The 19599-nt window shown below is 32.7% G+C and overlaps 1 protein-coding gene across 3 annotated transcripts in view; it reads left to right on the forward strand.

The window, feature by feature from the left end:
- Positions 1-1431: 1431 nt before the first annotated feature.
- Positions 1432-19599, forward strand: part of LOC123548741 (core-binding factor subunit beta-like) — a 79117-nt gene continuing 60949 nt past the window's right edge. Inside the window, exons 1-5 of one of the 3 annotated variants that reach the window (XM_045336249.2) lie at positions 1432-1605; positions 1731-1817; positions 3489-3608; positions 13148-13264; positions 18697-18816. In XM_045336249.2, coding sequence (XP_045192184.1) covers positions 1447-1605; positions 1731-1817; positions 3489-3608; positions 13148-13264; positions 18697-18816 — 603 coding nt within the window. In that variant the 5' untranslated portion in view covers positions 1432-1446. The remainder of the gene's footprint in view (positions 1606-1730; positions 1818-3488; positions 3609-13147; positions 13265-18696; positions 18817-19599) is intronic. The other 2 variants (XM_045336251.2, XM_045336252.2) reach the window with 2 other exon arrangements.

The raw sequence follows: 19599 nt of genomic DNA on the forward strand, positions 1-19599 counted from the left end.
ATGTTAATATATTTGTATGTAACAAGAATTTGTATATGTACATTGTACGTTATATTGTGATGGAACAATTTGTGACTGGACTTTTGAATAATTTGGTTACGCTTAAGATACTTGTTTTACCATTATATAATGTAATAAAATTGTATGCTACATCCAACATGGTATCTGAGATCCGCCGTATCGTGCTCTTGTGTCACGTCACAGTATTTTCAATCCGACTGAGGTGGTGACACGACGATCGCCAAAACGGAATGTCAGCTCTCATAATCATTTGTACAGAACGCTTTGCTTATTACAGATTGACTGCACATTCCAAACTTAAATGATCAATGACGTGATACAAATGTATTTACATTTTGTCTTTTTATTTCAAACAGAACACATTACTTGTAACAATTTGACATTTAGAATTTAAATTTCTTTCTTCTTTCTTTATTTACGTCTTATCATTTCACGCAACATATTTTAAGGATTGTTTTATCTGTTTGTCATTTCTACGTTATCATTACATTGCGTTTATTTACGTTTACGTGTACACGTGTAGGCCTATAGTCGACAGAAACTACTCCTGAAACCCTTCCTACATACGAAAAAGTTGTAGTGTTCGTAATTCTTTTTAAATTTGATAGAAGGAATTTTGCTGTACACAAATACCAACTTCAAATACTGATTCGTGATTTTGATAATTAAAGCTACAATTTACTCTGTAATGATACAATAAATGTTAATTAGAAATATTACGTACGGTAATAAAATGGTAACGACTTGGAAAATTTCTGCACACTTAAATAATTGCGGTGCAGCAAAGAATGAAAGAATCAAAACCCAACAAAAACCAGAGTGTTTACTGTAATCTTCGCAACAAATCGCCATACACTCATGCAGTAATAACATGTTCGATTTCGCAATCAAATAAAAATTGACACGCCAAAATAATAACAACAACAAATTAAACAATTAAACAACCCACCTATTTTTTAGATCACAACATTTTTAATGCCTAACATATGCCTTTTATAAGATAACATATCATCCTTTTATTTACAGCACAAGATTGTTTACATTTTAACCTTACCACGCTTTTTACTCTATAGTACGGGATTACCTAGCGTAGTAAAAGTTTTTTCTCACGCTATCTGGGTCAAACCATCCCTATAAGGCAATCTCATGAATAATTAATCAGTTGTGACGTAGTAACTTACCTTATACGGGAGACGATAATTACATTCCTTACCGCTGATTTACATGTAAACTGCCATTGGACATTATATTAGTGACGTCACACTACATCATCTTCGTAGTATACGGATTTTACCGAACGTGTCCTTATATGGTTCTTCGTTCCATTCCGGTGATTAGCCGAACATTAACGAGCTATTTCCAACAACCAATCAGAGACGAGGTGAGTTAACACGAGTCATGCGGTATTATTGTACAGTTGCTTGAATGAAAAGGCTCAGTTTAAGCATGTTACCATTTGAAACGGACGTACTGTTGGGAGAAGTCACTAAAAACTGTCACAGAGTCATGCCAAAAGTGGTACCTGACCAGAGATCGAAATTTGATAATGACGAACTATTTAGAAAACTTTCCCGAGAAGGCGAGGTAGTTTTCTTGTTTATTTTGTTATCTTATTCACCCGGAAGTGCACTTCTACGATGGAATATATAGTGTGTTTTAGTGTTTAAAGTGTTTATAATCAATGTTCTATGGATTACTTTTATTTTCAGATAAAATATACTGGATTTAAAGATCGGCCTCTTGAAGAGAGACAGCTTAGATTTCAAACAGAATGCCGAGAAGGCCACGCTGACCTGGTAAGTTAATGCTCATTGTATCATAATGTTAAACGCACTTAGGTATGTCATGGTATATTAATCATGAGTAACGTATAGGATTGTCAAAACGTAAAAACAGCTTAACTGTCTTTTTGTCCGACTTGTTTTCGTAATCTGTTGTGTTTTATTATACATCAATGCAAATTTTACGTAAAACTTTTTTTTCCTGTATCACCCGCACTATCTTATTAAAGTCGCCTACATTTAAGTCAAATTGTTTCAACGATTGTTTCTAAGAAGTTGATAGATTAAAGATACGACACAGGTCATATATAATTACCGTGAATACTACGCAGAAAACATTTCTTTCCTTGAAACTGTATAAAAGTAAACGTCCTATTTCCGCGTTTATGGTGAAGGTGATATGAATTATACGTTAACACGTAACTATAAATGTATTAAACACATAAGTAATTATGTTAATATATCATCATTTCACGTTTTAATCATGTTATTTATATCGTTGTTTTATGAATATTGCCGTTATTAATCTTTGTCTCGATCTGTATTTAATATTCAACTCATCCAGGTTGCAAACGTCAATTTATAAATATTGAAGTCATTTAAGACTAATTAAATATATTAAAGCCAAACAGTGCTTTAACATCTTTATCGGCAGAATCGTTTATTTTTTTACATACATGTATGCCTATTATTTAGACAATATTTATGCACGTTTTAAACCTGTAAAATAAATTATAGGAATTGGAATCATAGAATTTATATCCATAATCTTTAAATTTGGGAAATGCCAGATTTCAAAAGAAAAAAATCAGTTAAAGTAAGACGTTTTAAAGCTGCTGGAAAGCCTATGTTTTAGTAGCTTGTAATATTTCCTAAGTCTGTCATACATGTACAGAATACAAAGAGAAATACTGGTATTATACTTTTAAGTAAAAACACAAACTAATAAACGTTGATTTTGTTCACAATACAATTTCATTAAAATAGCCGTTTACAACGCAGAACTGTATGTTACAATGATACTTTAAAAAAAAAGAGATTCATATGCATTATATAATTATGTAAAAAAGCTTGTAGCGAAGGTCATCTGAATTGAACAAAGTACAATTCTAGACAAAAAATAATATTATGTCATCAAAATATCTATGAATAGTTTGCTTTATTAACTAAAATTCAGACAAAATTTTTCAGTGTAAATATAAATTTGCCGGTTGTAAACATGTTGCTATATTCGACGACTTTTTCAATATTCACAAAAATAATCAATTTATTTTGTTTTCCAGAACTTGTCTTATTTTTTTCTAACTCAAATATTATAACATACTGTCTTATTTGATAACGTGTATAACTTTATTGATCATTAAATATAGTGTATGACATTAACCTATACTATCTTTATTAAGAAAAAAAACAACAACTTTACATCGCAAAGAATAGTTCAATAACAATTTTTCCAGTCATCAGAAAAATTAAACTTACCGCATTTATTTTTTCAATTCGGAAATATGGAACCAATCAGCTTATTTTTGATGAACTTCTAAATTTGTCTAAATCATCAAATCTGTTTAGATGTAGAACTTTTAGTCTTTCCGTTTAATGCAAAAAAAAAATTGAGCTCGTAGTATGAATTGTAAGACTTTGTCACTTTCTTTCGAGCGCTAAAATTTCAATTTAACTTTTTTGCAGGCGTTCGTCGCAACAGGAATAAATTTACAGTTACAGTTTACACCAAATGCTTGGTCAGAAAATCCAGATGACCGGGTACCAACTCCAGAATTTGTAAATTTTGACAGAGAACCAGGAAAAGTAAGTACAATCTATCGTACAGGTCAAAGTCATTTCAAGCTGCTTCAAACTGTATCTGATCAGCTCTATTTCTAATGAATACTATTATTATATAATATTTTGTATTCTATTTTAATGTTAACAATATAAAACATGTTTCGCATGCACTGACAATAGTTTAAGAAATAAACGGGACAAATAAAATGTTCCCTGGTATATAAAAGAACAATAGAGTCTTTGTGACAGAGAAAATATTTTATTACATGTTGTTTATCGGTCTAGTGATGTTATTTTTCATTGTATATATAAGTGAACTAATTAAATATGCTTGGACAAAAACAATTTTTGTTTACGGAAGAAAACTTGATAGTTACGTCAATCATTTCTCAATCGCCATTGTCGCTGCTTATCATTAGTACAACTGTAAACATATAATCATCTCAAGTAGAACCAAATTATCATAATAGAAATGTAGTGATAGTCAAATAAAGGGCAGGATAGCTATTGCTGCTTTGTACGTTAATTTTGATCATACATTTGCTTAAAGTTCCGAAAGGGTTAGGGTAATTTAATGAATCAATTATTGGCGTGTCCCATATTACTGTATTAAGAACGTTGAAGCAATATACAACAAAAAAAGGTATATAATGTTTTCTCTACATGGTGACCTCACCAGTCCTGTGTCTTTTAAACACCCACCCAAATCGTTTTTCGTGACACTATTATCAAGCAGTACAGGAGATAGTTCCTACTTTTAGACTTCTATCAGAATTGATTGTCTGTTTCGTATTATACAAAAGGACAACTCTGTATCAGAATTTCAGAATTTTGTTATGGTTGTATCCCTTCATAACTATGTCGAAAACAGCTTGCTGGGGTTATTTTTCAGTGTTGTTGAAATTAAACTCTTTCAATTTTAGAAAATTTTCATTTTTTCAAGTGCCACACTTGACAGTTTATAGATGGGTTAATTGTTTCATTTTTATTCAATTCAACGAAACTGTCGAATCAATTGAATGGTCCCACATAAAAAATACTCTGGGTAAGTTACCTAAGACGAATCTGGGTAACAAAGGTCATAGAAAGAAGCCAGTAAGTGGAAAATCGATACCGTTTAGTTAATGCCATAATTAATCAGTAATTAATACATGGCAATCAAAATCTTCTATGTAGAATTTGAAAACAAAAATACGTATACAGGCAAACCGGTCTAAAATGAATGATAGTTTTATTTGTCGGTGCGTTCGGTCAGTCGAAAAGTTATAGTAATAATGAATAAAGTGTGACATTATGCAACGTTTAAGAGCCTACTCTAATTGATCACTTACCAAACATGACCCTTGAATTACTTTTTAAATGGCTGCCGCTAGATTGAATAGCTCACGTTTTTCAACGTTTCTAATAGCACTCTCTCGTGTTCTATAAATAGAACATACAGCAGTTATACCATAATGCAATGCGCGAATTGCGGACAAGAGCGCGTTTTCTGTATATAATGAATCATCAGCTATCTGGGAATTAAAAATGTAACATGCCACCTGTATAAAATTGTCGCACCCGTTAACAGAATAAAAATATGAAAATATAAATAACTAATTAAAGAAATATATTGGAACGAATGTAAGGAATATACAAAATATACAGACATATTATTTTAAGAAAACGATTCAAAACGGGCCAACTAAACAAATAAAGAGCACTATTTTGAAGCATGGCATCCATATTACTCCATATTATACTATTTAAATCTTGCATAAAAAGAACGGTTTACAGCTTAATAACAAGTTACAATATTTTCGGATGCGACACACCAAAGAGCACTTGTAGTTGAAACTTTAATGCTAAATCATTTTGATTCATGACGTCCAAAGAATGTATCAGCAGAATTAAAATCATAACAAATATAACTACATGTTGTTTTTTTTCTAAACAATTGATTCACACAACACAAGACGAAAACTCATTTATGATCACCGATGTCAGTGGTCGGTGTGGATCCATCAAATATTTCGATCTATCCTTTTTAAAAATACATATAAATATATGCATGATTTGGTAGAAAATAATGGTGATGCATTAGATTCAAACATATTTATTATCAGATAACATCTAAATATTACTATCAAAAGTCAAATATCTTTAGTTTATTATGTCACACTAAGGGGTCATCTGTAATAAAACACAACATATGTATATCACAGAGGTGTTAATTGTTTCAACGAATAACTGAATATGTGGCCGAAAATAATAATGTGGATGACAGTTGACATTAAAATATATATGTTGTTTATAACATTTAAAAATTTCAGTGAATTTAAATTATGCGATTTTACATTCACATATAGATCTATTAAATCAAACAATTAAAACGGAAGATTTTTTACTAAAATATAATGTTAATATATGACAGTAACTAAGAAGAACAATTTGGATCTGTGAATACATTTTTGTTTTAAATAACGTTTTTCCATTTGGTGTTAATACATTTTCCCGAGTTATTCTACTTTTTTAAATATTCTTTTTTTTTAAACTGAACGTGTCACAAAAAGAACAGAATTATATAATAACATTATCCATCCATACATATATATTGATGAAAAAGCGATAATTCTAACATGGATATAAAATAAAGAGTTTCTCGGCTAGTTTAGTGAAATAAAAAGTGAAGAAAAACATTTGTTTGCGATGTGCACGCTAGAAACCTGAACAAAAATAACGAAATAAATGCAAAATTTATGGTTTACTTATACTATTGTAAAATGAATGCACTGGTTGTTTGTCCGCAAATTGAGTGCTGAGCTATTTTTAGATAGCAGACCTTATCGGTGACGTCACAGATCCTTACATACGAGAGTGTGCTATTATGCCTTCATGTTGTGTAAAAGGCTGCTCGAGTTGAAATAACAGTTTTGCTCAATTGTTAAGTTTGGAGGTAAAAAGCTGTTCCGTTGCGCACTAATATGATCAAATTTTGTCTTTTTACAGTAAAAATGTATAACGCAGCTTGACGTACAGATAATAATACCCCCATTCCAATAGGATTGTGTTTGCTTTTTGTGCGTTAATTTGCTTTAGGTTCATGCTCAAACTAAACTTCAGAAGCATTTTTTTTCAATTATTGCCATCCAGCCGAGAAAGTTCACTTGCTCTGAAATTTGAGTTTACAAAAATATGAATATGCACAACCTTGCACTGGTTGTCTTTCATTAATTTGTTATTCCTGAAACAAATTATAAATGAGAATCATTTAATATTATTCCAACCGTTACGTTAAATTACCGGCAATGTACGCAGTCAACCGTGCAGTTGTTTACGCTCCAAACAATTGAGTAGAAACTGTGACCATATTGAGAAATGAAACATTTTACGCCATAGATCACTGAGAAGAACTTTAATTGATCGAATAACAACTGTCAAAAAGTTAATAACACTACAGGATGTCTATGGACAATGAATGGATTGAACGAACACACGTGCTAGGCTATTCAAGGTTATTCATCGAATTGTTATCGCTAATAAGGGTTGCGCAATATAACTGTTCCTAGCGGAATTAACATAACCTTTGATTCGCCTTTTGACTTGTTAGTCATTTTTCCCCTTCATTTCTGTTTGAATAAATTGACATGCCCCTTACATCTGGACTTGAAAAAAAGCAATATGTTATGACCTCCAAAAGCAATTAATTTTAATTACGTGACGATTCTTGATAACGAGACTGAAAGAAAGGAGGTCTTTAAAACGTCGGCAACACAATTTTGTCTTCATCTCCGTTATATAATGGTAGAAATTAAACAAATTGTGATGCTTTCAGTTTTGCTTAAAGATAAAAAAGTGTTATGATTTAAAAGTATAATAAAATGCTAAATACTTCAAAGATACGCCGTTTTCGATGACATTTTCTTGCGTTTCTTTCGGTTAACGCAGTTGAGGCGAGTTCGTTGTACTCTGTAACACGTATCAGTAGTAAAATCTGAACTTGTACACCACTGTTTTACCAATAATATCTATTGTTGCGAAATTCATTCATGACTCAGTTTTACAGTACATTATGCTGTACCACAATTTCTAAGCCAAACACTCCCCCGACAGGTACTTACTGCTGAATCGAAGTGTAAGTTATCTGGAATTTTCCTCCACCATCAAAAGTCGCCTTTTGATATCCATAATATTGCCGGTGTGACATGCACCCCTCTGCCCCCTAGACCAACTTGTGACGTAATTATCACTTTCATTTCAATCTGATATCTGCCGATGATTCTTTATCAGAAAAGATATCTGCGGATTGACAGAGGAAGTAACTAGAGACACGGAGTACAGTAAGTTTACCCAAAGAGTTATAAAAATAAATGTATTTTATAATTCTTTGGTTTACCATTCGATCTTTTTTATCCCCCCACCAAAGGTGAAGGGGATATTAGAAATGCTCTCCGTCCGTGCGTCCGTCTGTCCGTCCGTCCGTCCGTCCGTGCGTCCGCAACGATATTTGTCCGGAGCATAACTCCAAAAGTACTTGAGGGATTTTCTTCAAACTTCATACACTGATAGAACACATTGGGAGGAAGTGCAGTGTGCAAGAACAATAACTCTACCTTGCCTATTTTTTGAGTTATTCCCCTTTATCTTATTTTCTTAAAAAAATTTGTCCGGAGCATAACTCCAAAAGTACTGGAGGGATTTTCTTCAAACTTCATACACTGATAGAACACATTGGGAGGAAGTGCAGTGTGCAAGAACAATAACTCTACCTTGCCTATTTTTTGAGTTATTCCCCTTTATCATATTTTCTTAAAACATTTTGTCCAGAGCATAACACCAAAAGTACTGGAGGGATTTTCTTCAAACTTCATACACTGATAGAACACATTGGGAGGAAGTGCAGTGTGCAAGAACAATAACTCTACCTTGCCTATTTTTTGAGTTATTCCCCTTTATCATATTTTCTTAAAGAACTTTGTCCGGAGCATATCTTCTTCATGCATGGAGGGATTTTGATATATCTTGGCACAAATGTTTACCACCACGATGTGGAGTGTCTTACGCAAGAACTAGGTCCCTAGGTCTAAGGTCAAGGTCACACTTAGAGGTCAAAGGATACAAGAATAAAAACCTTATCCGGAGCATTTCTTCTTCATGCATTGAGGGATTTTGATATAACTTGGCACAAATGTTTACCACCACGAGACGGAGTGTCATGCGCAAGATCCAGGTCACTAGGCCTAAGGTCAAGGTCACACTTAGAGGCCAAAGGTCAGATACAAGAATGACTTTGTCCGAAGCATTTCTTCTTCATGCATGGAGGGATTTTGATGTAACTTGGCACAATTATACACCATCATGAGACGAAGTGTCATGCACAGTTCCCTTCTTTAGAATTACTTCCCTTTGTTGTTACTTTAAATAGCTTTTATTGTAACTTTTTCATTACTAGTCGTAGGGAAAAATCGAGACCACTTTTCTGTAGTACAACAAACATGCTAAATCCAATTTTGAGGTGTATTTTGACCAGTCTCTTCCTGATAAAGATTTTTGTGTGGACTTGCAATTTTTTTTTTTTTTTTTTTTTTTTTATAAAGATTAACTTCCCTTAGTTGTTACTATAAATAACTTATATTGTAACATTTTTATAATTGACCCTAGGGAAAAAACAAGACCACTTTTCTGTGGTACAGCATAGATGTAACTCTCCAGTTTTAGGTGTATTTTATTAATTTTATTATATATAAGGTATCTCTACCTAGTAAGGAGTTTTTTTGTGGACTTTAAAAAACAAAAGACTTACAATGATTACTAAACAACCACAAAATTAACATTCCATTTGCAAATACAGCTGCTAGAGTAAAGAAATTTGCTTTGACGGGCATATATTGTGACATTCTGGCACTCTTGTTCCCTGTTAGCTTTCCATTCCTTCTTTTTACAGTAGCCATATAGAAAAACATCATAGTTATACTCTTCATGAAAATTAATAAAATTTAGCAGTAAACCACCTCACTACTGACTTATTCTTTCTTCCACATCTTAAAACCCCTGATGCGGACCACATCCTTCAATTATGATATGCCCGGTGGGGGGATTAGCCATGTCTGACATGGCTCTTGTTTATTTGGTGTCCACTGACTATAACTAACTCGGGTGCCGTAAGGCCTAAAATTATTCAGTATCCCGCCTACTCTACCTTAAATGTTTTTATGGCTTTGGGGATTTTTTTTCACGGCACTTATTATGCTTTAAGGTTTTTTTTTTGTTTGTTTGTTTTTCAACAATTACTTTTATTTGCGATCAGGTTACATAATAGTGACAACATAATTAAATAAATTCTTCAGACTGTGGGAGTGTATTACAATAGACATATGGTATTCAAAAATATTTCGGACAGACAAGGTGTTATACAATATTTAAAACACAATACATATATATATGGTGACAGTGGCGTTCTTTTAATTCATCTATATAGAGTTCTGCACGCTTGGATAGAATTTTTTTCTACAATGTAGAACTTGATTAAACTCTGATCTTCCAAAAGAATATACCTAGAAAATTCAGCAAGTAAAAAGGATAGAGCCGTATGCTTGATTTTTTGCTAGACTGATTTGGAAAAAATTTGGACCTCGCGCAATTTTTCATAATGAAGTGTACTTTCAAAACATTGTCGCGATTAGATTTTTTTTTACAATTTAGATTTTGATGAAACTTCTCACAGTTGTAAAAAAAACATATAGCCTATAATGTGGTGAAATAAAATGCATAGGCTCTTGTGCTTATTTTTGAGATATAGGATCATAATTAATATGAACCGGATATTTCACGCTAATTTTAGACATTATTTTGAATTATTTAACGTGTCATATGTTTTCACATCATATTTGACTTAGTATCAGTGCCATTTTAATAAATTAATCACAAGTTGTCGTTGATTCATAAAATAATTTTCATTTCCGTACGACGAATGAAGTTTCCGGGTAAATGAAGTTACACCATCACGTGCAGAACTACCTTAAACATGGTCGGTGATGTTAAATATCAACTTATTGATGCTCTAAAGGCATAACCCTCTTATGTGTATTCATTTTTGACACAAAAATAATTTCCGAAAAGTCCCATTTAATAAAAAATCGATACGGACCTAGATCTACCTATTTTTTGAGTGTTCATGATACAGGAAACAAACGCTCAGTTTTTTTAGACTTTAATAAAGGTCTTCGTCGATGATTAAAAGTAAGAGTTAGTTGTTTACTGTGAATTGAATTCCTTGATGTGATGTAACTGCCGTTATACTTGACGGAAATCTACACACTACTGTAGTTACCTTTATTAGGCTTGTAAAGTCACGTTGATAAGACCAATGATAAGAACAACAACAACAACAAAACAGGGCCGCTGAATTTTGAAACTGTAAAACGACAATTTATTCTCTAAGTTTCTGTTAATTTATAGAAACTATCCCAGTAATGGATGTAGCCTTCAGGAAAGAAAAAAAACGTGATTTAAAGTAAAAGTAGTCACAGTAGGCCTACGCTTGCATCACGTTAGTGCCATAATCTTCGGATATGCAGTAGGTCTCGTGCAAAACAAATTGTCAACCAGTAACAAGTCGTTTTTAGCATATAAATTTTCTTATCTTTGGTTTAATAATGAAACATATGATAATGTACAGACTGGACTAGCTAGTGGTAACTGCTTAACTGTACATCCAGACCAACAATAGTGGCTTGGTTGGAGCACTGGAAATTGCTGAGGTGCTCTCGAGTGTGTTTCACCCAATAGGAGAGATCGTGTTTGTATACAAATTCTATTTCTAGAACTGATAAGACAGTGATCGGGTGGGCAGAAGCCGACCGTCCATGTTTTTTGTAAACAGTGATGTTTTTCTAACGGTCTAAACTTTCTTAAAACACAAATTACATAAATAATTTTTTGATCAATGGAAAGGTTGTAAAACAAGCAATTTATTGATTACTTTTAATTGAATTTCGAAATAAAATGGATTAATTATGAACGCTTAACTTACACTGTTTTTCTAAAGGTTGTGAAAATCACTACGCCGCTTTTAAAATTATATGTCATTTAAAACGGTTATTCATTGAAAAAAGATATTTGGATACAAAAATATGAAGATTGTTAGTATTTCAAATCTTTTTGAATTTTGAAAATCCATAAATGAGCAAAAAAGTTATTAAAAATTAAAAATTCTGATTCAATACGCAAACGGTGTTAAAATCATTTGTTTTGCCAACCACCAGATAAACAGATGTTAACGCGTGACGTCACGGCGATCTCTCCTATAAGAAATTAATACTGGATCATCCCAAGAAAGAGTGTTTCTTGTGTATCAGTGCTTTGCACATATTTAAAAACCAAGGCATCTGTTCATAAAGAACTCGGCTATCTGAATGTGCCTGTCTCACCTGCATGAGGTGGATAGCTGCTAGATGACCAGATAGCTGCTAGTAAAACCAGTGTTTTTTTTCTCTGATTTTGGGAAAAATGCGTTTTAAAACATCTAAATTTGGAAATGTTAAAGGTCATATTTTTTTATTAAAATGTTACATTTAAGGACAAATGGCCATAAATGCATTAAGGTAGCATACTGTCTTGTTTTTCACATAAGGTTTCATAGGTACAGTCTTGGTTGAAAAAGTAAAAAAAAAATCTTCTTAACTTTGGGAATTTAACTTTGAAATTAGGAAAAAACATTCTCTTTGCTGTTTGGATTAGGGCCCAGTATTGGCCCAAAACTGGTCTAAGAAAAAACACACACTGTAGACGTCAGTCAAATTTTTCACTATGATTTGACATAGTTCACAACTGAACAGGCACTCATTTTAAACAATAACAAATAACACCTTATGGTTGAGAGACAGGGGAAGTAACCGTACAGTATCACCAACATAATTTGTGCTTTGCATTTCTTTAGCTCCGACTTCCTGTGTGCTAGCATCTAGAATTATTTTCAATGAAATGTATGGCAGATTACGCCATTAGCAGAAGTTACACTTGACCTAAACTGGTTTGTGCTGGCATGCAAGTCAAGATGTAGACTAGTTTCTGTTAGCTTGGTTGACAGATTGAAGTCCATAAAGACACTCTGAACTCATCTTTCTTCTGTTCATTAGATAAATGAGTTCAGGTGTCTGAAAAGAAGGCAGTGTCTTAGCCTAATTGGAGCTCAAGCCTACAACCTATGACCTATAGGTTCAGTCTTTGATTTAACTTTATTGTATAAAACTCTCATATTGCTCTTCGTGATTTCACATTATGATCAGTGGAATAAAGCAGTATTGAAACCATTTTTTAAGCTACATGGGTGGCTTTAAATACCCTCTGAATTTATCTTTTACTAATTTACAAACATAAAAAGTGTTCCTGAGTTTCAGAAATTATGACCTATGTCTTGAAATGAGTCAATTAAAGGGAACAGTTTATAACACAGAAAGTGTCTTCAAGGAAGATTTTCTGAAATCTTGCAGGCTGCACATTGGGGAAAACAGAAAAAATAATAAGATCATTTTGTAATTTGTTTGTACATTGTATATAAATGACTTTGTTTCATTATATTTCAGGTTCATTTAAAGTCACAGTTTATACTAAATGGTGTATGTGTGATATGGAAAGGCTGGGTAGATTTAAGTAGGTTAGATGGTATAGGCAGTATAGAATACGATGCAGAAAGAGCAATGGTAAGATCTCATATATATATATCTAGTGTCCTATAATACTCATACTAATGTGGATTTAATAATATTTGTGATCTTTTGATTTTTGTTAATTTAATTTTTCATGAACACTACTTGTGAATTTCAAACAGTCATGCATTTAAAACAAGCATTATCTCCCAAAATGTGACAAGCTTGGAGACACAGATTCTGATCAGGAAAGAAGCTATCGCTCATTCCATGACTGAATGAAAGTAACGCAAATTCTAGCAAAATACTCTTTCTATCAAGGTTTGAAATACCGGAAATACTCTTTCTATCAGGGTTTGAAACTAAACTTAGCCGCTTTCTCTGGGACTTTCAAATGTTGATGTGCGGTTGTAAAGTATACAGGTTTGTCTGGATAAATGAGATTTTACATAGATTTTATACCTATTTCTTCCATAGTCTGATGTTCAAATTCAATTAGCAGTTTATTATTCTTTGTTGCGTTAAGTAGTTTTAACAATACTGTATGATTCATATAATGTTTTATCTTTTTAGTTTTAAAATATGTCAGGCTATTGAATTTTATACCAGACTTAAGTGTAGAGTATGCCAGACTATCATTCATGGAGTTCTGATATAACAGTTCAAAATAAATGAAATGCAGTAATAAATTTAAATGTTAAATCAAAATTTTTAGTCTAAACAAAGTGTTATGATTAGTGATACAATACAATACAATAGAATAAATTTTATTTCAAGTCGGCAAGACACAAACATATGAAACATAAGCTCTGATGAGCTTTTTAACCGACCATTAACAAATATATATGAGGTCAACAAGAATGTAAATAGCTGTAAAAGAAAATATTATCTGTATATATATATATATATCATCTAAAAGCACACAAATTAAGCACATCTAAAGCTGTGGAAAAGTGAAAAGATAAAAAGTGATATTGACTTCCTAAAACGTGTATTGACCTCCAACAGTGACATCATCATAAGATTGAGACCTTGTACACAGTTTAAGACATAATACTGGAAAAGCTGTAAATGAGGGATACGAAATGTTATTTTGAGTTGCTGGATTTAACCTTAATCATGCTGGACAGGATTGTTCTGCCTTTGCGACCAGTGTAGATCACGATCAGCCTGCACATCTGTGCAGTCTGATCATGATCTGCACTGTTTGCCATTCAGTCAGTATCTTTTTGGTATGCACCCTTTTTAATTTCAGTTAATAGTACTGTCCAAATTGGAAGATGGACAAATTTATTATAGAAATTTAGCAGGGTAAGCGTTAATAACTAAACAGTTATTGCCCTTTGGGTTCAGTCAATATGATGATATATTGACCAGGGAAAACTGACATCATACACTATTCATGCCTTTACTTTTTCCAGTTTTATAATTCTTCACAACTTCACAAAAAGGCAATGATTTTATAATTAAGCTTAACATTATAACAATGTACATAATCTTTAAAGATATATTATGCCCAAATTTCATATTTGAAAGTATGAAAAAGTACTGCACAGTGTGTATGTATATAAACAGTACTACATGTACATGACATTGTGTTAATAGCTTTAAATGTTTACTCATTGATAAATGGTATAAATAAACATAGTAGCCTCTCAAAAGCTTTTTTTTTACCAAATCCCTGTTATTAGATATCGATATCTAATTTTTTTTTGTTATTGCAGCTCTGAATACTGTTCATTTATATATCTAGCCAAATCAAATTACACTTGATGAGGAATTTCTATATTTAAATCAATATCCAATGAGGAAATATTCAAGTAACAGATGAGCATATTGTTTATCTTGGAGAAGCATTGAAGACATACAACTTAATTGCAGAAATTTATTAAAAAGAAAATTGTCATGTTATACTGATTTGGATGAGTATCGAACATACGGTGACAAATTATGTTTTATTTAGGCGAAACCTTATGCAACTCAGTAAGGGGTTCTTGCAAATGCAGTGTGCTCAGCAAATAAGATCTGTCATGTGTAAAAATGCTTTCAGTTTTCTGGTTGGATCAATTTTGATAAAGTTATTTAAAACAGATAAATAGTTGAAATCATCTTTTTGTTAGCAAGTATGTGCTTTTCAATGAAAGTAATTTAGCATGCAGTGAAGGTGGGTTATATGCAGTGTCTAATGGTAACTAAAGTAAGGGATGCACGTTGGTGCAGATATTGGAAAATTGCAGCTGCTCTCCCTTGTTTGCAACTCTTCATTCTGGAGGTGTCAAAAAGTTGTTTTAGCTCCAAATTTGAAAAGGCAAAATGGCTGATATGAGCAAAATGCTGTCATATTTACTTAAACATAGTACAAGATGCATATTAAAGTATTATTTTTTGTAATTAGGACAGTCAGGCATTAAGAAAAGACTTGAATATCTGACAGACAGATATTGTGCTGTTTTAAACTGATTAATTGATGAAGAAAATCCCTTCTAAATATTTGATATCATGAAATGGTTAATAAAAAAGTCTCACACGTTCTTAATATTTTATGAATTAAATAGTTTTAACATTAAGTTTGTTAAGATGTCTTAATGCTTTTGTATTTTGCCATTATGAGGCTTCAGTCTGTGATGTTGTGTTTTCTCTGTGTGTCTAATGTGGGCAAGCTCAGCAAGACAAGCAGTAGTTGTCACACCTTTAAAACCAATATCCAGAGGCTGATGTAGTGCTAGGACAGAAACTGTAAAACCACAGCATATGTGAGCTTAAATGCATCTCAGAAGCTCTTAACTAATTGATGTTTAAATGATTATGCTTTGTTTAAGTTGATGACAGAATTTTGAAATTCTCATCTGATTCTGTTCCCATTTCTTGTCCCCCTGTGTCAAGTTAAAAAACAAATTTCTCAGTCTCTCTTCTTCAGAAATAAGCTGAAAAATTCATTTAGCAATCTGCCCTTTACATTTCCTGAGATAGAGGATTGAGTGATGTGTTCTTAACCCTTTTCTGCCTGGGAACCGAACTTGTAGGTGTTATATAGAATGTAGAACGTGGTAGAAGGCATGCATTTGAAGGATGATTCATGTATGCTTGAGGTTCGTTGTTAGTTGCAGATGTGTTATTTCAGACAGAAACAAAGTAAAGTCCCATTGCTTAGTTTTCTGTATGGCAAGTTTGAAGAAGCAGACACAAAGAGCCACTATAGATGAAACTAGATGGCACATGTTTGTGGTTTCATACCCGGCTCCATATGCTATTTTTCTTTCCAAACATGTGCAGATATAATAATTCTAGCAATGAGATGCAGAAGTGTAACCTTGCATCACTACATTTGTCATGACAACCGTATTACGACATGGAACACTGACTGATTGCGTGCTGATTTACAGCCGCGATTGCCCGGGTTTCACTGACCCCCAGAATGGGCACATCTGCCTATGGTGATATGGTATCAAGATAAGACAAAGCACAAAGCCTACCTTGCAATGATTTGAAATGTGCACATGATGCTTGGTGCAGAAAAAGTGGTTGCTATCACTTAGGGTACCATGTGTCAGCTGCCTGCAACTCAGATCACAGAACTGAATCTGCAGTGCTTCTGCAGGGAGTTATGGAAAATACAAGTTTTTTCTGCTTAACAAGAAACAAAAAGACAAAGAAAATCAATACACTAGACTGGAGTACCCTTGCATCAGCTGCTGTTTAAATCAGAGAACATTTTATATGCTTGTGTCTTTTAATGATGCTTGTAAAATGGTAAGGCAAGGCCATATGCAGGGAGCCTGCCAGTGTTTCCACTTTTGAGCAAATTAAAAGCAATTAAACATATAATACAACATGAGTTAAGTGCTAAATGCACATTTAGCCTGTTTATTTAATGCTTCAAGTGTTGTCTTCAATTTAGTCAACCCCTGGGAGCAGCCCAAAGTCTCTAAAGCCCTCTCAGCTGTTGCAAGCCAAAACTCTTGCATATTCTTCAAGCTTAAAAGGGAAAACAGTGATTTATGGAAGTCATTAAATAGTTATCAATAATCCTTCTTTCTTCTTTTGGGTAAGAAAAGAGGTTAAAAGGATAGTTGAAGTGGAGTCCCTGGGAGATTGTGTAGCAATGTTGCACTATATGTCCTCTTGCAATGGCTTTTCCAGCAGTGTCTTCCTCAGGCTGTTTATTATAATAGATGGATCAATAACTGCATTTCAGACTGCACTGTTAATGTTTATGGCTTGCAGTGACTAAAACTCTCAGACCTAACTCAGCCTCTTTAGTTCTGTAAGCTCTGTTTAGATTTACTTTGAAGTACATATAGGTATATTCTGTCAGATGGAAAAATGAATGGTTTAAACTTTTGAAACAGTGAAAATTTATTGTTTTTTTATTACTTTTGAGTGATGTCCCTTGTATACTGATGTTACATTTTGAAACTGCTGGACTTTTGTGGGTTAACAGTTTAAGAAATGGTTTAACAGAGTGCTGAATGACTGTACTGATTTGTTACTTCTTAAATGATTTATTTACTTTCTAAAAATTCTTATTACATATTACTAATATTGGGTAGATATCTAGTAAAGAGCAAAACTACAAAATACAATAACAAGCGTTGAAGTTTGGGACAGTAAATTTATTCCTGACATTATGGCGTAATAATGGAATGTGTAAAGAGAGTGTCCATCTTGTAAAAGATATACATGTTTTCATTATTTGTAAAAAAAAACTATTGATTACTCAATTCAAATAAAAACTGTAAATCAGCATAAAAGCAACTGAACAAAATTGTCTAATTAATGAATAAAATAAGTGTAGAAAATCTTATGAGTTTTTTGTATTTCAACAAGATCCATATACATTTTGGCTGGTTCATTCTCAAGCTTTCTATTGCATAAAGTGTTTGCATGATTGTCTATTTTACATATGGTACATGTATTCTAAGAGACATATCAATAGAAATAAATATGCTATTTCAGCTCCTTTGGAATAGTTTGTAATGAAAGGAAACATTAGATCTAGAAAACTTAACTTTTCTTGCATAAATTTAATCAGTGAAACACAGGTTTCATGCTGCTGATAGAGACCTTGTATTTACTAAATTACGCAATGAGATAGCTTTTAAGTTGTCTTTAATACTAGGATTAAAATAAATTTGATGATTTTCATCATAACCGTATTACAAAAGAGAAAATTGATTTAAGGATTACATAACCAGTTGACTCAAGGAATGATGGGTAAACTGCTAATTTACTTTTGTAGATAACTCGTATTGTGTACATGTAAAATTGTGATTTGTTAAATACTGTTTTAAACATTGACAAGGACTTTTTTTATAGAGATGAATAACAACTTAAGTCCATAAAATTTTATGAGGAGGACACCCCAAATAATAAAAGTTACAGAGTACAGGAAAGGTATCAGACAGTTTGTTAACAGCAATACTGATGTAAAAATGAAATCAGTCGTGTTTTTTTCTTTTAAGACATGAATGTGTTTTTTTTTTCAGGTAGAAGATAATTTATTACGCCAACAAATGGATCAGTATCAAAGACAATTACAAGATTTTGAAAATCGGCAGCGTCACTACCGGGAGGAGCAAGAAAGGAGAGCAGAGGCAGAAGCTGAGGTAGTTCAGGCGTTGTTAAATTTTTCTGAAGAACGAAAGTCTTAGTGGCACGTAAATTGTGTTGTGACGTGATGGCTTTTGTTTATGATTTTATTTAAAAAAAACAAACAAACAACTCAAAGCTGAGAATAATGGCTAATGGCTCAGTTATAGGGCAATCAGTAAGAATCACATACACTGGCAGTCTAACATTTCTTCATTTTTACATCCAAATAATTGTCATAGTAGTATTTACTTCTTTATGATTAGAATGCATGATATTCTCTTTCAGTAACAGTGATACTGTAATCATTAATCAGTACAAGTACTAAACACTGGTTTAAGTGTTTTCAGCATATTAATCTATACTGTAATCATTCAAAAAAAGTTTAATAGGGAATTTTTAGGGTTTTTTACCTCATTTTTGCATGCTTGCTCTGCTTAAAGCTGTTTTTATTCTGCATGCCTTGTGATATATATTGTACAGTCATACATAAGACCCTGCTGTAAATCATTTAGATTCTCCATTTTTTCGAACCGATGCATAGGTAGATTAATGTTTAGGCAGTTTCAGGTCTATGTCTCAGCAAAGTAGACCTGAATATAAGCTTGTCACCATTCTTGCCTCAGAAAAGTTCTTGTAGTATAAAGATAGTTGAGTGCCGTGTATTGTAGTGCAGCAAAGGTAGAAATGAAACTTGTTATAATTTTTAAAAAAATGGCTGTCAGTTTAGTACAGTGCTGCATATTTGTGTCATTACTTCTTAGACTATTTTAGAAAATAGATAAACATAATTGTAAGGT

This window comes from Mercenaria mercenaria, chromosome 6 (assembly GCF_021730395.1).
Source record: "Mercenaria mercenaria strain notata chromosome 6, MADL_Memer_1, whole genome shotgun sequence".
Classification (NCBI taxonomy): domain Eukaryota; kingdom Metazoa; phylum Mollusca; class Bivalvia; order Venerida; family Veneridae; genus Mercenaria; species Mercenaria mercenaria.